Source organism: Neoarius graeffei, chromosome 17, assembly GCF_027579695.1.
Source record: "Neoarius graeffei isolate fNeoGra1 chromosome 17, fNeoGra1.pri, whole genome shotgun sequence".
Taxonomy (NCBI): Eukaryota; Metazoa; Chordata; class Actinopteri; order Siluriformes; family Ariidae; genus Neoarius; species Neoarius graeffei.
The window spans coordinates 46,883,274-46,901,740 of record NC_083585.1 but is presented as its reverse complement, the minus strand read 5'-3'; the positions used below and the strand labels follow the sequence as shown (position 1 = coordinate 46,901,740).

The 18,467-nt window shown below is 39.5% G+C and overlaps 1 protein-coding gene across 1 annotated transcript in view; it reads left to right on the top strand.

The window, feature by feature from the left end:
* clstn2b (calsyntenin 2b) overlaps positions 1-18,467 on the top strand; it is a gene marked incomplete at its 5' end in the record, with an annotated part of 375,601 nt that overhangs the window by 199,612 nt on the left and 157,522 nt on the right. Inside the window, one exon of the mRNA XM_060897678.1 lies at positions 3,586-3,843. Coding sequence (XP_060753661.1) covers positions 3,586-3,843 — 258 coding nt within the window. The remainder of the gene's footprint in view (positions 1-3,585; positions 3,844-18,467) is intronic.

Genomic DNA, 18,467 nt, shown 5'->3' with positions numbered 1-18,467 from the left:
TAACTGTTGATCAGTCCTGCACACCGGCTTGGAGGAATTTTAGCCCATTCCTCCGTACAGAACAGCTTCAACTCTGGGATGTTGGTGGGTTTCCTCACATGAACTGCTCACTTCAGGTCCTTCCACAACATTTTGATTGGATTAAGGTCAGGACTTTGACTTGGCCATTCCAAAACATTAACTTTATTCTTCTTTGACCATTCTTTGGTAGAACTTAGGGTCGTTGTCTTGCTGCATGATCCACCTTCTCTTGAGATTCAGTTCATGGACAGATGTCCTGACATTTTCCTTTAGAATTCGCTGGTATAATTCAGAATTCATTGTTCCATTAATGATGGCAAGCCATCCTGACCCAGATGCAGCAAAACGGGCCCAAACCATGATACTACCACCACCATGTTTCACAGATGGGATAAGGTTCTTACGCTGGAATGCAGCATTTTCCTTTCTCCAAACATAACGCTTCTCATTTAAACCAAAAAGTTCTATTTTGGTCTCATCCGTACACAAAACATTTTTCCAATAGCCTTCTGGCTTGTCCACGTGATCTTTAGCAAACTGCAGATGAGCAGCAATGCTCTTTTTGGAGAGCAGTGGCTTTCTCCTTGCAACCCTGCCATGCACACAATTGTTGTTCAGTCTTCTCCTGATGGTGGACTCATGAACATTAACATTAGCCAATGTGAGAGAGGCCTTCAGTTGCTTAGAAGTTACCCTGGGGTCCTTTGTGACCTTGCCAACTATTACACACCTTGCTCTTAGAGTGATCTTTGTTGGTCGACCACTCCTGGGGAGTGTAACAATGGTCTTGAATTTACTCCATTTGTACATAGTCTGTCTGACTATGGATTGGTGGAGTCCAAACTCTTTAGAGATGGTTTTGTAACCTTTTCCAGCCAATGATACTACCACCACCATGTTTCACAGATGGGATAAGGTTCTTACGCTGGAATGCAGCATTTTCCTTGTAGCCAATGAGCATCAACAGCACTTTTTTCTGAGGTCCTCAGAAATCTCCTTTGTTCATGCCATGATACACTTCCACAAACATGTGTTGTGAAGATCAGACTTTGATAGATCCCTGTTCTTTAAATAAAACAGGGTGCCCACTCACACCTGATTGTCATCCCATTGATTGAAAACACCTGACTCTTATTTCACCTTCAAATTAACTGCTAATCCTAGTGGTTCACATACTTTTGCCACTCACAAATATGTAATATTGGATCATTTTCCTCAATAAATAAATGACCGAGTATAATATTTTTGTCTCATTTGTTTAACTGGGTTCTCTTTATCTACTTTTAGGACTTGTGTGAAAACCTGATGATGTTTTACGTCATAATTATGCAGAAATATAGAAAATTCTAAAGGGTTCACAAACTTTCAAGCACCACTGTATATCAACTTTTTGCTGATTTTCTAGTGTTACATAAAGAGAACAGGTGAAATATCATGTAAACCAACTAGAAACACATGAAAAGACCTAGGTTTACAATTTATACTTAAAACATTACTATCTACACAATGTACATAAGTATAAAATGTAAAATCTTAAATATCTTGGAAGCCGTAGCCAATCAGCTGTTTTAATTGTCATATTTGAATTCAACACACCAAATTTCATAACAGACAGCTAGTTTCTTCTCTGAAGCAGACAACTTCTGAAAATTTGTTGACTAGTGATACAGGAACTAACTAACTATCTAACAAACTTATAAAGGAATATCATTAAATAATGAAATCAATCAATCAATCTTGAATTTAGATAGACAGACAGACAGACAGACAGACTACCGTTCAAAAGTTTGGGGTCACCCAGACAATTTTGTGTTTTCCATGAAAAGTCACACTTTTATTTACCACCATAAGTTGTAAAATGAATAGAAAATATAGTCAAGACATTTTTCTGGCCATTTTGAGCATTTAATCGACCCCACAAATGTGATGCTCCAGAAACTCAATCTGCTCAAAGGAAGGTCAGTTTTATAGCTTCTCTAAAGAGCTCAACTGTTTTCAGCTGTGCTAACATGATTGTACAAGGGTTTTCTAATCATCCATTAGCCTTCTGAGGCAATGAGCAAACACATTGTACCATTAGAACACTGGAGTGAGAGTTGCTGGAAATGGGCCTCTATACACCTATGGAGATATTGCACCAAAAACCAGACATTTGCAGCTAGAATAGTCATTTACCACATTAGCAATGTATAGAGTGGATTTCTGATTACTTTAAAGTGATCTTCATTGAAAAGAACAGTGCTTTTCTTTCAAAAATAAGGACATTTCAAAGTGACCCCAAACTTTTGAACGATAGATAGATAGATAGATAGATAGATAGATAGATAGATAGATAGATAGATAGATAGATAGATAGATGTTTGTTTTTGTTCATGGTCCTAACTTCTATCTAAGTTGTGTGTTATCATTTGCTTATTGTGCTTCATTAAAATGTGTGCATTTTTGTGCATACTTATTAATTAAAATAAATTATTTGTTTCCATTTCTATTTGTTTCCAATTTGCATCCTTTGGGTGGTTTTGTGAAAATATGATTACAAATCTGTACAAATGACACACAAACAATAACACTGCTTCCCAGTGGTAAGCTGTTACTATTAGAGCTGGGACTTGAGCTCAGCCAAAACTTAGCCAGACACAACAAAAAAGTAACAGGGCAAAGGATTTTGTAAGGGATTAGTGGCAGGCTGCCAGGTAGCTCCGTTGTGTGTCATTGTCGATGTTGATTTTAAAAGTAACTAAGTAAATTACACAGGGAAACAAATACTTAAGTCTGAGTGAAAAATACTGTAGCGAAGAAGAAGAAGAGTCTGGAGACAAAAATCTTAGTTTCTCGGTCGTTAGCCTGTGCTACTTGCTCTTGATAGCACTGACCTGACCGCTTTATTAACATTCGCTAACACTACTGATGAACACTACACCGGCTGGAAGGTGACTTCACTGCTGTGCTGACGGCGCTGATTTGTGGTTAAGCTCGCGTTGCCTTCAAGCAGGCCAAGGGTGATAAATTTTTGGTTCCTCCCACTATAAATCAAAATCTGATTGGTTAATTCATCTGTCACTTCCTACATAAACATACACTGCCATGGCCTTCTGTCCCGGCAATGAAGTCCTAACCAGTGAGTGAGTCAGCTCGAAACTCTTCTCAGCCTAGAGACAACAAACAAAAAAAAATCTCACTGGATAACTCGATTTTCATGTTTTCAGGACAGTAACCCTTTCATTTCTGAAGCACATTTGACAGAAAATGAGGCAAAATTAGAATTCAAAGAGAATAATTAATTATAATGAAATTATGAAAGCAATTAAAGAATGAAAGAAATGAAATATAACATTTGAAATGCTGATATGTTTGTCCTTCTCTGAACGCCTAGAAGGCCCTGACGGTTCCCCTCCGCTGCTTCCTTTTTTCAGCTCCAGAGCTTATAACAGTGAATTATACATCCTGTTACCTTCATCATCGCTTGCGTTTATAGCTTGTCTTAAGCCTTACAGTATATTTACAGAGAGTCTATAGTTGTTAATGATCCTTATTTGTTGTCCTGTTTCCATGGTGACACTCTAGGAGCTTCTTCAGGCAGCACTGACCTTCTCCCCGCCCCCAGTGCTGCTTTTAATTGGACGATGTCACTGCTGACAGATGGCGGGCGCGACAGTGAGCTCATATTCCGATTTGATGGACGGCAAGCAGCAAAGATTCCTGACTGGGTGGCACCACAGAATTTGACGGATCAGTTCACCATAGCAACATGGATGAAGCACGGGCCGAGCCCTGGACTGAGAGGGGAGAAAGAGACGTTGCTCTGTAACTCTGATAAAACAGGTGAGAGACTGAGCAAGACTTGATACTTCACTTTTAAAGTGTTTTGGTAAGGCTTTTTTTTTCTTATATAGTATTTCACAATAAAGCTCATTTAAAACATAAGAAATAGTTTTGTTTTATGAAATACTTTAAACAATTATAATTACAAATTCATTCATATATCTTCAGTAATTGATCCTGAAGTGGATCAAGGTTGATCCTGATTGATCTTGGTCAGTAGACATAATGGATCCAGAGCCTGTCCCAGGAACTCTGGGCATGAGGCAAGAACACGCCCTGAATTGGATGCCAGACTTATTCACCAAGGGCAGTTTATCTTAGCCAATTCATCGACTAGCATGGTTTTGAAAGGAGGGAGGAAACCAGGGAACTCTGAGGAACCCTACGTGGACACAGGAAGAACATGCAACTCAAAGTAAAATACTGGGGAAATAAGAACATAAAAACTGTACAACATAAGTACATTATATAATCTATACAGTGTCTTGCAAAAGTATTGATCCCCCTTGGTGTTTGTCCTGTTTTGTCGCATTATAAGCTGGAATTAAAATGGAATTTGGGGGGGTTAGCACCATTTAATTTACATAACATGCCTACAACTTAGCCCTGTGATGACCTGGCGACTTGTCCAGGGTGTACCCCGCCTTTCACCCGTAGTCAGCTGGGATAGGCTCCAGCTTGCCTGCGACCTTGTAGAACAGGATAAAGCAGCTAGAGATAATGAGATGAGATGAGATGAGATGCCTACAACTTTAAAGGTGCAAATTGTTTTATTTATTGTGACACAAACAATAATTAAGATGCAAAAACGGAAATCTGGCATGTGCATAAATATATACCCCCTCCCCCACCCCAAAAGTAAATACTTTGTAGAACCACCTTTTGCTGCAATTACAGCTGCAAGTTTCTTGGGGTATGTCTCTATTAGCTTAGCACATCTAGCCACTGGGATTTTTGCCCATTCCTCAAGGCAAAACTGATCCAACTCCTTCAAGTTAGATGGGTTGTGTTGGTGTACAGCAATCTTCAAGTTATGCCACAGAGTCTCAACTGGCTTGAAGTCTGAGCTTTGACTAGGCCATTCCAAGATATTTAAATGTTTCCCTTCAAACCACTCTAGTATAGCTTTAGCAGTATGTTTAGGTTCATTGTCCTGCTGGAACATGAACCTTCGTCCCAGTCTCAAACCTCTGGCTGACTCAAACAGGTTTTCCTCCAGAATTGCCCTGTATTTAGTGCCATCCATCTTTCCTTCAGTCCTGACCTGCTTTCCTGTCCCTGCAGATGAAAAACATCCCCACAGCATGATGCTGCCACCACCATGCTTCACGGTAGGAATGGTGTTCTCAGGGTGTTGGGTTTGCGCCACACATGGCATTTCCCATGATGGCCAAAAATATCAGTTTTAGTCTCATTTGACCAGAAAATCATCTTCCATGTGTTTGGGGAGTCTGCTACATACTGTTGGGTAAACTCCAAACATGTTTTCTTAAGCAGTGACGTTTTTCTGGACACTTTTCCATCAAGCCCCACTCTGTGGAGTGTACGACTTAAAGTGCTCCTAAGGACAGATACTCCCATCTCCGCTGTGGATCTTTGCAGCTCCTTCAGTGTTATCTTTGGTGTTTTTGTTGCATCTCTGATTCATGCCCTCCTTGCCCGGTCTGTGAGTTTTGGTGGGCGGCCTTCTCTTGTCAGGTTTGTAGTGGTGACATATTCTTTCCATTTTACTATAATGGATTTAATGGTGCTCCGTGGGATATTCAAAGTTTGGGATATTTTTTTTTTTTTATGACCCAACCCTGATCTATACTTCTCCACAACTTTGTCTCTGACCTGTTTGGAGGCTCCTTGGTTCTCATGTTGCTTGCTTAGTAGTGTTGCAGAGTCAGGGTCCTTCCAGAACAGGTTGATTTATACAGACATCATGTGACAGATCATGTGACACTTTGATTGCACACAGGTGGATCTTAATCAACTAATTATGTGACTTATGAAGTGAATCGGTTGGACCAGTTCTTAATTATTGTTTGTCACAATTAAAAAAAAACAACAATTTGCACCTTTAATGTAGTAGGCATGTTGTGCAAATCAGATGGTGCTAACCCTCCCAAAATCTAGTTTAATTCCATCTTGTAATGCAACAAAACAGGAAAAACACCAAGGGGGATCAACACTTTTGCAAGATGCTGTAAGTACATTTACAGAAGAATATTTAGTTAAATAAAAAAGATTAATTTTAAATGTATCCCTAATATCCCTTATCCCTAAACATGTACACAGCATTCTATACCTCAACCATCACCATGGCGATCTTCTCTTCCTCACGTCATGAAAAAAGACTCACTCAAGAACCTGTTAGTTTGAGCATGAAACACCTCATTATCAGTCTTTCATGGCTTGCACTGGACCTAGTCCTCCACTATTTTATTTTTATCATATTTCTGTCTTGTCAGCCATGTTGCTAGTTTTTTCCTGGCCCTGTATTAAATTTCAGTTAAATAGGAACACCCATGGAATAAATGAAATACCATTTCAGGACTCCCACAAAATGGATATCCTTTATGAGTCCATGTCACCAGTCCTTCTGTCAGTGCCTCAACGTTGCCCCAATCTCACACTTGGACTTTGACTGTGAAACTTCACATAGTACCTTAAAATGAAGCACCTTTATGTTAAAATGATATATGTCTTTCTTGAAGGGGATTGGAAGACTCCTGTTTCTTGTGTTTTTAAAAATAGAAAAGTATCTTCAGTCTCCTGCCGCCAACAACAACAACAAAAAATCATGCTGGGGCTTTTCAACTTGTGAAGCCAGAAATGGTACAGCTCGTCTTTCTTCGAAGAGCTTATGAAAAGTTTGCACAGATTGAAAACCTGCATTCGGTGAATCCTGAAAAATCCATTGTCTGTCTTCTCTCAGATGATGTATTTTGCTAACTCCAGGGCAGTTTGCAACTTTTGTGAACTCAGCAGCTTAACTGGCTGCAAGGTGTTTAAAAAATTCTTTGAAAGCCAATGGTCCGGGTATAACCAGAGTGCATCTGCCACATTTGCAGTGTGCAAATGTAAAAACATGTGAGTCTGTTTATGTCCAGCTTATGCATTGTCAAATAAAAACAGAGACCTGAGCAGCCCACTGTGTTCAGCAAGGCACCAGTGACATCCATCCACTTCTGCTGTTGGTGATAGAGGAGCCTTTGAATTGCCTGTAGAGGGAAAATAACCAAGCTGCTCCTGATGTTAATCAGTCCTTGTCCCCCTTCATGGACAGGAAGATAAAGTACTGCTTCCTTTAAGAAGGACTTTATCCACAGTTTATACAATGCAGGATGCAACTGTGTAAAACAATTGGCTCCATGACAACAAGAAATTATTCCCTACTGCAAAAGCCTATAAGGTTTTAAAGATTTTCATGGTCTACCAAATCAAAAGCTTTTCCCTGATCTAAGAAGAGCTGAACCCACATCAACCCCATTGATCAGAAGAGTAGTAACCAGGTGCTGGCCGTGGTGTTGAGACGCCAATCCAGACTTAACTCCAACCAAGATGGATAGATAGACAGACAGACAGACAGACAGACAGACAGACCCACCTACCTACTTACCGTACCTACCCCCATAGGTGCTGCAGATAAGTTAGGTATATGAGTTGTACCTTTTTTTTTTTTTTTTTTGATGATACTGATTTGGAAACTGTTGTGGAAATCTAAGGAAGCTGAAGCAAATAATCAAATTCAGTTCATTTGGATATGGTTAGAGAAGCAGCTTTGGGACCAAAAAGTCACCGGTTTGATTCCCTGGACCAGCAAGAATGGCTGAAGTGCCCTTGAGCAAGGCACCTAACCCCTAACTGCCCCCCAGGCTGCTCTGGGCATGTTGTATGTCACTCTGGATAAGAGTGTCTGCTAAATGCTGTTAATATAATGTAAGAGAAAGATTTCTTCATATAGGTTTTTTTGGTTGGTTGGTTGGTTGGTGTTTTTTTTTCTGGGTGCAGTATGATTGGTCTTTATGGACAAGATCACCATGAAAAAAATGTACAAACCAACAGCTTATAGTCAAAATCCTTATAGGTAAGTCTTGGTAACGTGCCTATTGATATAATATGACAAAGATCAAGCCCTGTCTAAATGAATGGGGAGAGAACTATAACTGCACTTTCAGTAGCTACTGGAACATAAAAACTGCATATATAGAATCAACAGTCAAATCTGATAAAAAACGCTTAAAAAGTTTGGTGACTTTGCCAAACTTTTTTCCCACAGGTTACACTTCTGGTACATATGCACAAGGTCGCTATACTTCTCCTACACATCCACAACTGTGTGCTTGCATCAGTACAACAACACAATTAGCTTTGTATGCTTCCCAGTTCAATAGATGATTGACTTTTTGGGGAGAGGGGTGGGATATGTGCATACAATCTCCATCTTTAGCGTTACAGACTTTTCCTATCGATTTCTATTCTGAATTGTTTAAGTGGTTTGTCTCCTCCCTTATATCATCTCTATTATAGTTCACACAAAGGTTTGCAACAAGCTTTGAGTTCTTTAGGATAAAATTTCCCAACTCTGGTCCTGGAATACCCCTTGTCCTACACATGTTTGTGTTTTCCCTGCTCTTAAACACTTGACTGAACTAATAAGCTAATTACCAGCCCTTTCTGAGTTGAAGTGAGTGTATTTAGAGCAGGGAAAACACTAAAATGCAAAGGACATGGGATAGTCCAGGACCAGGTTTGGAAACCTGTGCTTTAGGAGACTCAGGTCACATGTGTATGTCAACCAAGCTAGTACAGCACACTGAAAATTTTTTTGGAAGAACTATCATTAAAACAATTTTGAAGCACCTTAAAAGATCGTGTCCAATGATTTGCCATAATCTCATCTTATCTCATTATCTCTAGCCGCTTTATCCTGTTCTACAGGGTCGCAGGCAAGCTGGAGCCTATCCCAGCTGATTACGGGCGAAAGGTGGGGTACACCCTGGACAAGTCGCCAGGTCATCACAGGGCTGACACATAGACACAGACAACCATTCACATTCACATTCACACCTACGGTCAATTTAGAGTCACCAGTTAACCTAACCTGCATGTCTTTGGACTGTGGGGGAAACCGGAGCACCCGGAGGAAACCCACGCGGACACGGGGAGAACATGCAAACTCCGCACAGAAAGGCCCTTGTCAGCCACGGGGCTTGAACCCGGACCTTCTTGCTGTGAGGTGGCAACGCTAACCACTACACCACCGTGCCGCCCTGATTTGCCATAATGACTGATGAAATTGCATTGGTAGTATCAATACCAGGGCATGTTCTGCTTTCATTTGTTGAACTGCTTCAGTCAGTTCTTGAAAAGAAAGCGCTCTGGCCATGTTACAGGATGCATTTCATCTAATCTGGGCTTCTGCTGCAGTAGTTCTAATGTACACTGATCGTCTGAGCCTTCAGATCCAAAGAGGTCTGAGATAAAAGAAACCGTACACATTTCATTTGATCTGAGGTTTTTGACCCATTTGAAGAGCTCTAACAGTGTATTCCACTTTGTTGTTTTGTACTTTGGGCAGCACAGTGGTGCAGTGGTTCGCACTGCCGCCTCACACCAAGCAGGTTCTGGGTTTTAACTTGGTGGTCAACTGGGGCCTTTCTGTGTGGAGTACTCTAGTTTCCTCCAACAGTCCAAAGACATGTGAATTAGGTCAACTACCTAGCTTTAAATTGCCCAAAAGTGTCAATGTGAGGGTGAATAACTGTCTGTCCCGCTGTGTTAGCCCCAGAATAGATTGAAGACCTGTCAAGGGTGTATCCTGCCTCTTGCCCGAAGTCAGCTTGGATTGGCTCCAGCCCACCTGCAACCCACAATGGATAAGCATCACAGAGAATGAATGAATGGATGGATGGATGGATGGATGGATGGATGGATGGATGGAATTTATTCAAGTAAAAATTCCATGCAAATCAGAAATAAAGTAAACAAATACAATACAACTGATAAACATGATATTAAACCAAGGATAACACAAAGTGTAAAAACACTTATTTCCATTGTGAATGAATGAATCCAAACATTTCACAATCAATGAATGAATGAGTGTTTTGTGCTTCCAAGGTTGAAAAAGGAAGCAGTAAATTTGATAATGAAAGAGTTCTCACCAGTGTACCATTTATTCTAATTAATTTGCACTAGTAACAGTAGCACAAACTGTTACTCACACTCAGGATCTTTCTATTTTATTCCTATTATTATTATTATTATTATTATTATGATGATGATCCTAACATTTTTAGGATGCTATTTCTCCTTCAGTTTTCAACCACTCTTCACCAAATTTCACGTGAAGTGTAATTTACCTCTGGGCTGAATTACATTGCTATTACTTTTGGTGCTGATCTGGATCACTGATCTAGAAAGATCCATGAAAAGCTGGCTTTTTTTCCAATCACTTAACTCTGTCAATTTTCATGATTTTTTATATCAAGGTTTTGTTTTGTTTTTTAAATTTTGCTCAGAACAGCAGGGCGCAACTTTTCCTTGACAACTTTTCCTTCAATTGACAAAGATCAGCTGGCGCAAATTGATGTGATTGTAGTCACAATCTCTATCTAGTTTACACTGAATTTTCTTGGATTTGCTTTTTCTCCTTTAACTAGTCAGAGTCATGTTGCTGCTCCATGCTTGCTTTATGTAAAAATAAAAAAAAACAACAAAAAAAAAACCCTGTTCTAGTTTATATGTGAATGGCAGCCTGGAAAAACCCTTCACATCTTCAAATTGTGAACATTTTGTACTATATACGACTTGGGCACTCATTGTACATCGCTCTGGAAAATAGCGTCTGATAAAAGCCATGTAATGTAATATACAGAGTCTTGCATACGTATTCACTCTCTTGAAAATTTCCACATTTTATAGTGTTACAACATGGGACTGAAATAGACCTTATTGGGATTATCTACACAAAATAGTCCATCATATTAAAGTGGGGGAAATCAATTTAGTTATTGTGAAATTATCACAAGTAAAAGAAACAAAAGTTTTGATTGCATAAATATTCACCCCTGTGCTGTGATATCCTTAAATTGAATGGTGTTGACTTGTATGCATTTAAAGTGTCACATGATCTCAATATAAATACACCTGTTCCTGGAGTTTCTTAGAGAGCATCATTAAACAAACTTTGAACATCCTTTGGGGCACCATTATTAATTTTTTTTTTTTTGAAAGAGTATGGCACACCACGACTTTGCCTAGAGAACGCCATCCACTTAAAATTTAGGGACCTGGTAAGGAGAGTATTAATTAGAAAAGCAACCAAGATGCCAAGGGGAAACCATGACCTAATGGTTAGAGAAGCAGCTTTGGAACAAAAAGGTTGGCAGTTCAATTCCCTGGACCAGCAGAAATGGCTGAATTGCCCTTGAGCAGGGTACCTGCTCCCCAGGCTGCTCTGGGTATGTTGGACATTGCTCTGGATAAGAGAGTCTGCTAAATGCCTGTAATGTAACTCTGAAGAGGCTGGTGAGATCCATAGCTCACTGATGGAGGGGAGAAGTCATTCACAGGACATCCTTAGCATGGACACTCCACAAAACTAGGTTTTATGGAAGAGTGTTATGCTGTATGAAGACCTAAAGGCATGTTGGAGTTTCAGAACACATGAATATTTTGGTGGAAACTGAACACTGCTCTGAATCTGCTCTTAAACATCATCCGCACAGTAAAGCATGGTGTTGGTAGCATCATGTTGAGCATTACCTATGGCTTCTTGGTTGCATCTTTTGGCTAATACCCTCCTTACCTGGTCACTGGATGGTTTCCTCTAGGTAGAGCCATAAACCTTTATTGATGCTTTTCCAGAACGTTGTCCTGGACTTGTTTTGATAGCTCATTGGTCTTCATGATGCTCTTTGTTTAGGTATTTTCTGAAGCATCTCTGTGGCCTTTCAGGAACAGGAGCATTTTATTGACATCATATGGCAATTTAATTGCACATAGGTCAACTCTGTTCATCTGATTATGCGAGTTTTGATGGCAACTTGGTGCACCTGAACTAATTTAGGGATTTCACAGGGAAGGGTATGAATATTTATGCAACCACGCCTTTTTTTTTTCCTTTTCTTTTTTTTTTTGGTAAATGCAAGATATATTCAGTATTATGAGCTAATTTATGTAGAAATGTAACATTCATTGTCAATTACACTACCGTTCAAAAGTTTGGGGTCACTTTGAAATGTCCTTATTTTTGAAAGAAAAGCACTGTTCTTTTCAATGAAGATCACTTTAAACTAATCAGAAATCCACTCTATACATTGCTAATGTGGTAAATGACTATTCTAGCTGCAAATGTCTGGTTTTTGGTGCAATATCTCCATAGGTGTATAGAGGCCCATTTCCAGCAACTCTCACTCCAGTGTTCTAATGGTACAATGTGTTTGCTCATTGCCTCAGAAGGCTAATGGATGATTAGAAAACCCTTGTACAATCATGTTAGCACAGCTGAAAACAGTTTAGCTCTTTAGAGAAGCTATAAAACTGACCTTCCTTTGAGCAGATTGAGTTTCTGGAGCATCACATTTGTGGGGTCGATTAAATGCTCAAAATGGCCAGAAAAATGTCTTGACTATATTTTCTATTCATTTTACAACTTATGGTGGTACAACCCTGATTCCAAAAAAGTTGGGACAAAGTACAAATTGTAAATAAAAATGGAATGCAATAATTTACAAATCTCAAAAACTGATATTGTATTCACAATAGAACATAGACAACGTATCAAATGTCGAAAGTGAGACATTTTGAAATTTCATGCCAAATATTGGCTCATTTGAAATTTCATGACAGCAACACATCTCAAAAAAGTTGGGACAGGGGCAATAAGAGGCTGGAAAAGTTAAAGGTACAAAAAAAGGAACAGCTGGAGGACCAAATTGCAACTCATCAGGTCAATTGGCAATAGGTCATTAACATGACTGGGTATAAAAAGAGCATCTTGGAGTGGCAGCGGCTCTCAGAAGTAAAGATGGGAAGAGGATCACCAATCCCCCTAATTCTGTGCCGACAAATAGTGGAGCAATATCAGAAAGGAGTTCGACAGTGTAAAATTGCAAAGAGTTTGAACATATCATCATCTACAGTGCATAATATCATCAAAAGATTCAGAGAATCTGGAAGAATCTCTGTGCGTAAGGGTCAAGGCCGGAAAACCATACTGGGTGCCCGTGATCTTCGGGCCCTTAGACGGCACTGCATCACATACAGGCATGCTTCTGTATTGGAAATCACAAAATGGGCTCAGGAATATTTCCAGAGAACATTATCTGTGAACACAATTCACCGTGCCATCCGCCGTTGCCAGCCAAAACTCTATAGTTCAAAGAAGAAGCCGTATCTAAACATGATCCAGAAGCGCAGACGTCTTCTCTGGGCCAAGGCTCATTTAAAATGGACTGTGGCAAAGTGGAAAACTGTTCTGTGGTCAGACAAATCAAAATTTGAAGTTCTTTATGGAAATCAGGGACGCCGTGTCATTCGGACTAAAGAGGAGAAGGACGACCGAAGTTGATATCAGTGCTCAGTTCAGAAGCCTGCATCTCTGATGGTATGGGGTTGCATTAGTGCGTGTGGCATGGGCAGCTTACACATCTGGAAAGACACCATCAATGCTGAAAGTTATATCCAGGTTCTAGAGCAACATATGCTCCCATCCAGACGACGTCTCTTTCAGGGAAGACCTTGCATTTTCCAACATGACAATGCCAAACCACATACTGCATCAATTACAGCATCATGGCTGCGTAGAAGAAGGGTCCGGGTACTGAACTGGCCAGCCTGCAGTCCAGATCTTTCACCCATAGAAAACATTTGGCGCATCATAAAACGGAAGATACGACAAAAAAGACCTAAGACAGTTTAGCAACTAGAATCCTACATTAGACAAGAATGGGTTAACATTCCTATCCCTAAACTTGAGCAACTTGTCTCCTCAGTCCCCAGACGTTTACAGACTGTTGTAAAGAGAAAAGGGGATGTCTCACAGTGGTAAACATGGCCTTGTCCCAACTTTTTTGAAATGTGTTGTTGTCATGAAATTTAAAATCACCTAATTTTTCTCTTTAAATGATACATTTTCTCAGTTTAAACATTTGATGTGTCATCTATGTTCTATTCTGAATAAAATATGGAATTTTGAAACTTCCACATCATTGCATTCCGTTTTTATTTACAATTTGTACTTTGTCCCAACTTTTTTGGAATCGGGGTTGTAAATAAAAGTGTGACTTTTCATGGAAAACACAAAATTGTCTGGGTGACCCCAAACTTTTGAACGGTAGTGTATGTCTGTCCATTTCATTTGCAAGTTGTAACACTAGAAAATGTTCAAGGAGGATTTCAGGGTCTGACCACAGCAAGAAGGTCAGAACCTTGTTGCTGTGAGGCGAAAGTGCTAACCGCTACACCACCGTGTCGCCCCGCACTGTCTAGCATAAGCAGATTTCCATCGTTGTCACTTTGTGCGCTTCAGTTTTCCTGGAACACTGGAAATCTTTCTTTTCTTTTTTTTTTTTACAGTGTAATAGATTTGCATTGTACTTCCAATATGGACACCTTGGCTGTATTTGTGACAGAGTTATTTGTGAGAGGAATGAAATTTTGATCTGATATGCTACAGGCAACAATACTAGCAGCTGTGATTCTGTTATTGGTTGCTCTTCTGATATAACCTGTCCAGCCCTGCAGCACTGATTCTACCTTGTCATACTTGCCCGAGAGTTTTCTATGAAAATGTCTTTCTTTCTGCTCATCCACCAATTCATATTGGGCTGTAAAACGTTTCAGTGTAGACGAGAACGAAAAGTGTGGTTCATGATTTCTGTCCATTTTTTTCTTTTAACATCATTTCAGTTTATAAATATTGTTACCCTCTCCATCTTTGGAATGCATGTCTTTATACAAGTAAACACATTTTGCTATATAGTGCAATGTGGCAAGGCTCAGGACATGATCTATTTTGTTCTGTTCATCACAATGTGTTTCTTGTCGAAAAATTCCATTTGCGCTTTTTCAGACTGATACCCTCAGAAAGCATTGCTCGGTTTGTTTTATCCCTCGCCCTATTAATGTTTAAAGGATCCTACTCTGAAATCCTCCATGGTGCTAAAAAGGGCTGAAGAGAAGCAGAGTTAAAAAAAAAAAAGGCAGGTTAAGATAAGGCTACTGTTCATGTGCAGCTTTTTAAAATTTAATTTCATTTTATTTTCAGCTCTATTAGTTTTCCTATCTGCTGTTAAAAATGATTTTAATATCAAGCAGTTCTGTTTGGAAATGATATCATGGCCAATGTTCTGTTGTGCCTTTAGGACTGAAATCGGAAATATAAAGACATCAGTGGAATGTTTGGATCGAACTACGTTAGCTTTGCCTTTTGTTGCTTTGTATGGAGCGCTGTGTCTTTTTAATGCAAATTCGTAAACTTGGCGAAATTCATATGCAAGGAAGAATTTTATTGCGTATTGTAGAACATACTTGTGCACATGAACATGAAATATGAAAACTCTGAACGGCTGTCATCATCTGCATTCTCTTCATTTCCCTCGTTATCGCACAGTTTCTAGGTTTTTCAATTTCCAGATTAGACTTTTTGTTACTTGGATGATCATGCTCATTATTACATTGTGGCTCAGGTAATGGAGTGTTGCATGACTTGTGAGAGTCACTCACCTCCTGTGGAGCCTTAGGCTCTTTACCACTCTCATTACAGTTTCCTTCCTCGAGATCCATGGTGTTAACTCTAGCTCATTTTATAGCCATGGATCTCTCTCTCTCTCTCTCTCTCTCTCTCTCTGCATTAGCCTCTTTACTTTGTTCAATTTGTAACATATTGCTGCTGTTTTCCACTTTCCCAACATCTGTTTGGGCAGGACAGTCTTTCTGGTTATTATCTCATCTGGCTGACAGGTCATGAGCTTATGCCATCATGTGTTGTCTGTCCATTGTCTGTCATCCATCGTCCGTCATCCGTCCAGCATCGTCCACATTTCACAAAAATCGCTTCTTCTCTCTCAATTCTTCACTGATTTTTATTCTTTTTGGCAGGAAGGTGGGTCTGCCCATAGTCGCTACATGCCCCAATACACAATCCTCCTTGGTCTTCTTTTCCTACAAGTTATGACACGGAAAAATCCCAAAGCTGAGGGTTACCATTTTAGAAGTCATGTATTTCATAAACTGCCAGCTCCACAGCCAGACTACCAACCTTATTTTGATCATGAATCAGTAAAGGTTACCCGGCCCAACATGTTATTTAATTCAAGTTGATAATACTGATCCAAACGGTCGATTTTTTTTTTTTCAACTAAGAAGAAGTCTTCGTTGAAAAAAAATTAGTCACAAAATAAATTAGTAAGGACCATTTTGGACCTGCCCCCAAGAACTCACCTTGATCCTCATCATTTTAAGCGGCTGGGATGGTTGAGGGTAGAGGATAGAGTCTCTCAAATTGAATTGAGCATGGTATATAAGATTGTAAATGGAGATGTCCCTAAATATTTAAATCATTTTTTTAGTAGAGTGAGGGACGTTCATAGTTACTTCACTAGGGGGTGTTCCACAGATTTTGTTCCTCCAAGAGTGCAAACTAAAATAAGGAAGGACTCCTTTTTATATGTTGCAACTAGTCTGTGGAATAAGTTACCAGGTAATATTAAGGTAATCATTAGTTTGGATGGGTTTAAACGTGCTGTGAAAACATGGCTTAGAGATCAGATAGTGTAGGGCTTGCACTTATATAGTATGTATACAATGTTAATCTGATGTGTATACTGTCTATATAATTTTGTTTTACAATTTTAGTAATGTCACAGCGCCACTCTTGTCATTTTTACATCTGCTGCCATCCAACATCAAAGGACCACAATGGAAATAAGCTTTCGAGCTTTATTGTGTTATCCTGACTCTCTGTTTTTAGTTTAAGTATGTGGTGTGGTTTATTTGAAACTAAATCATATATTTATTTTTTATACAAGAACTGAGAATGTCAAATAAAATCAATCAATCAATCAATCAATCAATCAAAGAAAACTTCCAGTCTACTCCGCTGGTGCTACCATTTTGGAACTCAAATTATGCATTGCTGTGCACTGATTGGTTGAAAGGTGAGCGGCGTTGAATTCGTCTGCAAGGAACCACGCACCAGTGTTTTACATGTGAACGGTCAAAATAAGTAACAAAAACAGGATAAAAGGCTCACAATACCACACCGTGTCATGGTATGGAAGGGTTGGAAATTAAACAAGCAAACTTTTCAGCTCGATTCAGAAAATTGGCAGCAGGGAACACGAATATTAATTTGAAGTTGCTGAAATGTCGATTTGGGAAATCTTTATTGTTTTGTGATCAAATAGAGACCAACAGATTGTATGTGTAGTGGACCATTCATGAATTACAGCTTTGGGGATTTTTCCATGTCATAGCTTGCAGAAAAAGAAGACCGAGGAGGATTGTGTATTGGGGCATGTAGCGACTGTGAGTCTGCCTGGGGTGCATATACTGTAGATTCTACCCAAATTTGCATAATTGCAATTAATAATGAAGATATGGAGTAATTAAGCCTGAATGAGCAGTTTCCACACAATCGCTTCGTCTCCCTCAATTCTTCAATGATTTTGATTCTTTCTGGCATGAAGGTAGGGGTACCTAGGGTGCATATAACTTCTACCCAGATTTGCTTATTTACAATTATTAATGAAGTTATGGACTAATTAAGCCTTAATGAGCAGTTCAACAAAAATCGCTTCTTCTCCCACAATTCCTCGCTGTTTTGGATTTTTTCTGGCAAATAGGTCGGTATTCCTAGGATGTATATAGCTTCTATATATAGCTTGTATATAGTGTATATAGCTTGCAACATTTATTGCGCAAGGTGGCCCACTTTAGATCGTTCCTTCTGGACTAGACGGGGCCGGAGTGAGCTACACCATCACTGATGGTCTCATTTATTTAGATGTCTGCTTTCAAAGCAACACCTACACACTATCAGCTGTCTCCATTATCAATTCTCGATGACCCCTCAAAGGTCTTCCTAGATGTGCTCAGAGATACGAACCCCTGACACCTGACTGAAAATACATGTTTCAGCACAGAGCTTTTGCAGTCTATTGTAGAGGATGTCACTGATATATTCCCCAAATCTAGTAAGCTCTGTAGTGATTGTTTCATTAGGCAGAAAAGGTGGACTCTTTGAAATGGTGCACTTAAAAGTATATTCTCCCCAGTTCCCTCTCTCAACTAATTTCCCTTATTAAATGTTATTTTCTTTGGAAAACAATGATGTGCTTTTTCATCCTAGTTGCTGAATTAATTTTTTTATGGCTTACAGTATCCCCAATAGCTATAAACACAACTTTGAGAAATTCATTACTTCCCATTTTAATTGCAAAAGCCAATGTTTCCCATTCAGAGAGAGAGATGCCAGGCCTCTCTTGCACAAATTGAAGTGTCCTGCTGAGAAAATGACTCCTGAAAAATTAAGTTCAAAATAAAAATATGATAAACAGATAGGCAAAATGGGCGGCACGGTGGTGTAGTGGTTAGCGCTGTCGCTTCACAGCAAGAAGGTCCGGGTT